The sequence below is a fragment of the Sesamum indicum genome, linkage group LG4 (assembly GCF_000512975.1).
Source record: "Sesamum indicum cultivar Zhongzhi No. 13 linkage group LG4, S_indicum_v1.0, whole genome shotgun sequence".
In the NCBI taxonomy this organism is placed as follows: domain Eukaryota; kingdom Viridiplantae; phylum Streptophyta; class Magnoliopsida; order Lamiales; family Pedaliaceae; genus Sesamum; species Sesamum indicum.
In genome coordinates, this window is record NC_026148.1 from 14,756,954 (window position 1) to 14,762,784 (window position 5,831).

Below are 5,831 nucleotides of genomic sequence, written 5' to 3' on the forward strand. Positions count from 1 at the left end.
CCCACCTTTGGGTGGTTTAATTAAAAAAGAAAAAAGTTTCCCAAAAACCTCTATTTAGGTGTTGACATGATTGATGAGATGAAATTTAAAGGACTAAAATTGCTATAATTTTCAAAATTATATAACCAAATTTGCACATTTTAATTTAAACATAACCAAAATTACCATCCAATAACGTACTGGACTAAAATAATATTTTTCGCCTTCAAACACAAAGCCAAAGCAATTATTAGTAGACATGGCCCATGCACCGCAACTCAAGCCAAAATCAAAGTATCACATTTCATGTCAACACCTTTTAATGGATTTTCAGACATATATACACAAACACAACAAACAGCTGCAGACAACACCACTAATTGTTCACACCACTGCAATGCCAAAACCTCATCAGACCTCGTTCCTCTTCCTCTTCTTTGCGTTCCTGATCTTGTTCGGCTGCTTCTCTCACAGTGCTGAATCCTCAAGGTACGATCAAGAAGAGCTGCAGTGGCTGGACGACAAGGATGATGAAATCAGCATGGTCCAAAGCAGGCACTCAGCCCTCACCACCTGTGATTTTAGCAAAGGAAAATGGGTTTATGATCAAACCTACCCTCTCTATGACGCCGCCACCTGCCCTTACCTTAGCACCGCCGTCACCTGCCGGAAAAACGGACGCCCCGATTCCGACTACGAGAAGTGGAGATGGAAGCCTGATGGTTGTTCCATTCCGAGGTACACATTCAACTTTGATTATTTTTTGCCAAATTCTGTATTATGTAAAAAAGAAAGTGTTTGAGATGACCTTCAACTCTTCCAGAACAATGCAATATGACCCCCACAAGGAAAATTGCATTTTACGTCCTACAATTTAATTTTTTTACGATTTTGATCTCATTTATAATTTTAACTCGTCATATTGAATCTTATAATTCAAAGAAAATTATATTTTTAGTCCCAAGTATTAATTCTGTTAAGTTTTGACGGGAACAAAGTTTGTTTTCTTTAGCAATTTAAAAGAATTAAGATTTAAGACTAAAATTATAATTTTTTTTGTAGCTATGGTATGTAATTATCTGGTGAGTTAAAAAATAATAAAATCAAAATTACAAAAAGACTAATTTATGGGATCTTAGATGTAATTTTCCCGACCCGAGAGCGAGGGAAGTGAGCTCCTGTTTTAGAAGTTTAAGGGGATGTGCTGTTTTTTCTTTTTTTTTGGGGGGTTCTTTTTGCATATTAATATTTTTATAGGGGGTAAAATGTAATTAACTCTTAAATTAATATTAATTTATTTTATTAAATGTATACTTTTTAGATAATATGATTCTTTATATAGCATCGGTAGGGACAGGTGAAAAAGGAATTTCCTTAATCAAGAATTTTACTTCACCCCATTTATAAAAATCGGTTCTATTTGATCTCGTGAAGAGGAAAAAAAGAATGGAAAAAGCTACTAATACCTTGATGAGAAACTTTAGAGATATTAAATAAAAGGGTAAATTACAATGGGCTTATTTGAAATGATTTTATTTATAAATATTATTGTTGTTTGAAAATTACAAATACTTCTCTGAAATTATAAATACGTCAATAAATACCTTTACAATGAGCTGTCATGAGAAGGTACTTGTTAATTAATTAAGTAATTTCAAAGGGATATTTGTAATTTTTAAAATAATAAGAGGTTATTTTAATTATGACAAATCTTAAGGGAGCCTGTTGTAATTTACTCTGACTAATACAATATTTCTCTTCTATCAGTTTAATAATTTAGATAAGACGGCCATTTAGTATGTTGCATCGTTAAGATGTCAGGACATCAAGATTCGGAGCGAACTCATAGAAAAAAAAAACTAATATTCATGCATGTGTTAGTGATATATATGTTTGAAAATGCAGGTTCGATGCACTGGATTTTCTTGGAAGGATGAGGAGGAAGAGAATAATGCTAGTTGGTGATTCCATAATGCGGAACCAATGGGAGTCTCTGGTATGCTTAGTTCAGTCAGTCGTCCCCCCTGCACGAAAGACGGTCATCTACAACGGCCCTACGATGGCCTTCCTCGCTCTGGTACGTAAGCCAAGCACATCGATGGAATTAAATACTCGATAATTGTACTATATATAGAGAAACTTGATCTCATTCTCCTTTCTTGATTGTTTCTCAGTTTCAAGTGTAATAATATGATGAGTAGTTTTTAAAAGGGAAAAATGCAAGCAACCTCCTGTGATATTACAAATGAGTAAATTACGCTCTTATGAAAAAAAAAATAGCAATTTATCTTCTTGTATTTTTTAAAATACAACAATTTACCTCCCTATATTCTTTAAAATAAAGTAATTTTCCTCCTTAAACAGGGAGGTAAATTACTTCATTTTAAAAAGTACGGGGCTAAATCATTGGTTTTTTTTGTCTATAGGGATAATTTGCTTATTTGCAATATTGTAGGGGTCACTTACTATTCACCCATTATTTAAAACACGAGTTTGATTTGCAGGATTTTGAGATGTCAATTGAGTTCTGCTGGGCTCCTTTCCTGGTGGAGCTGCGACGAGGGGCGGACGGGAAGAGAATACTGCACCTGGATTGGATAGAAGAGAACGCAAAGTACTGGAGAGGAGTCGATGTTCTTGTGTTCGATTCGGCTCATTGGTGGACACATTCAGACAAATGGAGCTCGTAAGATGAACTATCTTGTGAATTTTGTCTGTCTTTCGCACGTTAGTCCTACCCATCTGTTTTCTTACCTTAATAATCTGGGCTGTGTTACTCCACTTCTAGTAGTATTAAATATATACGAGGGTTAATTATATTCTGAGTTGGACCAGTTTGTTTTAAAAAAAATTTGAAATTATACTTACATTTTTCGAAAATTCACCGTTTACACCTAATCACTTTTTATCAGGGTTTGAACAAAAATACTGACATTAACAAAAGAGAGTTATAAGTTTTCAAGTTTGCCCCTTATGTAATATTTTTCAAGTATATTTTTGTACTTATAAATGAATAAACGTATTATATATATATATATATATATATGGAGTGAGGTTAACAGTAATGTTCCTCTTATAAATATAAAATTATTATATAGAAATATTAAATGGGGGTAAAATTAAAAATTTATGTAATTTTTTTGTTAACGTTTGCATTTTTCATCCAAATTTTGATGAAATAGGGTCATGTGTAAACAGTGAATTTTTTAATGGAGTGTAAGTGTAATTGTACATTTTTAGAGAATGTCTAAGTGTAATTAACCCTATATATATATATATATATATCAAATGATTCTTCTCTTTAACATCTTAGCTTGTAGATGATTTGATCAATCGCCACAGCCAGATCAAATAAGAAGTCCCGAGTTCTACTCTCACTACTGGCCGTTGGTCTTCCACTGGCACGTGCAAGTCAATGAGACTTTCCGGTCGACTTTATATTTTTCTGGTCAACTGTGCCCTAAATTCACGAAAATTGAAAATGCATGCCATTTTTTTGCTACCCTAACAACATAAAATACTAACAAATACAAAATAAACATAATTATGGGACGAAAAATGCAATTAACCTATATTAAATTATTTTCTTACATATGGTCTTGTAAAATCATGATTTTTGCAGATGGGACTTTATGATGGAGGGCAATAATGTGTACAAAAGTATAAATCCCACAATTGCTTATGAGAAAGGATTGACAACATGGGCAAAGTGGATAGACTTAAATCTTGATCCCAGAAGGACTAGAGTGTTCTTCAGAAGTATGTCACCCAGGCACAACAGGTAAGCAGTGACTTCTATATAAATTGTATAACTATTTCTTTCCCTTGTAAAATCTAAATATTACAAATACATCCCACAACATATTGGTCATTTAATTAATTATTCTTTTAATTTTTTAAATTAATAATAAAATAAAATTTTCGCTACTTCCGTAGTTATAAATAGAGTAGTTTACGAGCCGAGCAATAAGACTAATCAAACGCCCTCTGAACCTGTTTTGTCCATGCAGGGACAACGGCTGGAAGTGCCACAATCAGAGGGAACCCTTGGAGTCCTTCATCCGGCCCCATATCCCGGAGCAACTGATAGTACTGGAAAAGGTGGTGAGGAGGATGGAATTCCCGGTGTACATTCAGGACATAACGACAATGTCAGCTCTCCGACGAGATGGGCATCCATCGGTGTACGGTCGGGCGTCGGGCGACAAGAACAACCAGCAACTGAAAGATCGTAGTTCTGACTGCAGCCACTGGTGCCTGCCCGGAGTGCCTGATACCTGGAATGAAATCTTGAATGCTGTGCTTTGATTAGGCAGCTAGGGTTTAAGGTTTGTTTCGGAGCTTCTTATGTTCTATGGTTGATAAGTAGACAAGAGCATGTTGTGATAGTAAATGGTAGCAGCTCATGAGTGTGTCTAGTGTCTTTTTGTTTCTTGTTAGTTGTGAGAAATGGGCTATGTTTGTCTATCAGGTGGCATTGTTATGGTAGTAATGTAATCAGCTACTTTTTTTTTTTTTTTTGGCAAAGGAATATAATATTGGTGATAAAATATTAAATCGTAATTTTAAAATCATCGTTTAAACGTATGTATATATTAAGTGATAATAAGTTTGATCTCTGTATAAAATAATTATTAGTGACAATAATGGCATATAATTTGTCGGAAAATTTGTAATTTAATCTTGTAAGTGTAGGACAGTGACGATTTTGATTATGTTGACATTAATTTCAGCAATTTGGTACTGCAATTAAAAAAATTGGTTGAAAATTCTCAAATTAGAGTGCCACGTGCACAATACATGCGCTTTCCTGGTCACAAAAATTCTTGTGAAAAGTGATGGCTTCAGAAAATTTGATTTGAATAAAAACCCTTCAGGTTTAACTACCACCTATCCCTTATATATCGTCAGAGGGCATTCTTGTCATTTCACACAAGCTCGTTCATAAACCTCCGGCCTAATTCCAAAAATGGAAAACATTTCAAAATATCATAGAGAAAATAAAAATAATAGAACACTATACATACTCTTAAACCAACACACGTCGATATTTTTCCAGAGAGAAAATTGAATTAATAAAACTATTTTCTTTATCTACTGTCAAATATCGGTACAGATCGCACTCATACTTTATAAATACGTGAGATGTATAAAATTATGTTATTAATGTATTATACACATTATATATATATAGTCAATGAAATAAAAGATGTACATATTGAGGGCTAATTATGAGCAGTTGTAGATTGTCCAAAATACCCTTTGGTGGTTTGTGATTATGTTATAGGCTCCAAATGCCACTCCTTTAATGAGGGGAAAGACATTTAATTCTTCCTTAAACTTTACAGCTCAACCTTGTGTGAGATGATGGTGTCTGTACATACATTGTAATAATGTTGTACTCTCATAATTACAGCAAACCTTTATTTGCACTGCACACTTCCATCATGCTCACCACCTCATTTTTTGGGTTTGTGCGACAAACAATCAAACATGTGCTTTAAACAATTTTAACTCCCCCAAATATATTTTTTCATAAAAAGAACTACAAAAAATTTTAAAGATAAACTACACAAACACTCCTTGTCCGTTGTAAATTACGGCTACACCCCTTGAGGGGTGTTAGTGTAATGTTTTTGTAGAATTACAATTACATCCTGTGAGGGATGTTAGCGTAATATTTTTTCGAGGGTGTTTGTATAAAATTTTATCGTTAATAGGAAATGTAGTTGAATGGAGAGAGAGAGAAGAGAGAGAGGGAGAGAGAGTGAGAGAAAAAATGTATGAGGCATCGTGATATGGAGGAAGAGTCTTTTATCATATTTTTTGTATCATACGATGGTATTATGTAA

The 5,831-nt window shown here is 33.8% G+C and overlaps 1 protein-coding gene across 1 annotated transcript; it reads left to right on the forward strand.

Moving 5' to 3' along the window:
- LOC105161064 (protein trichome birefringence-like 36) lies at positions 316-4,479 on the forward strand. Its single transcript, XM_011078633.2, has 5 exons — positions 316-717; positions 1,885-2,056; positions 2,484-2,665; positions 3,602-3,760; positions 3,990-4,479. The coding sequence occupies exons 1-5, from the start codon at positions 377-379 to the stop codon at positions 4,285-4,287; spliced, it is 1,152 nt and encodes a 383-aa protein (XP_011076935.1). The 5' UTR covers positions 316-376; the 3' UTR covers positions 4,288-4,479.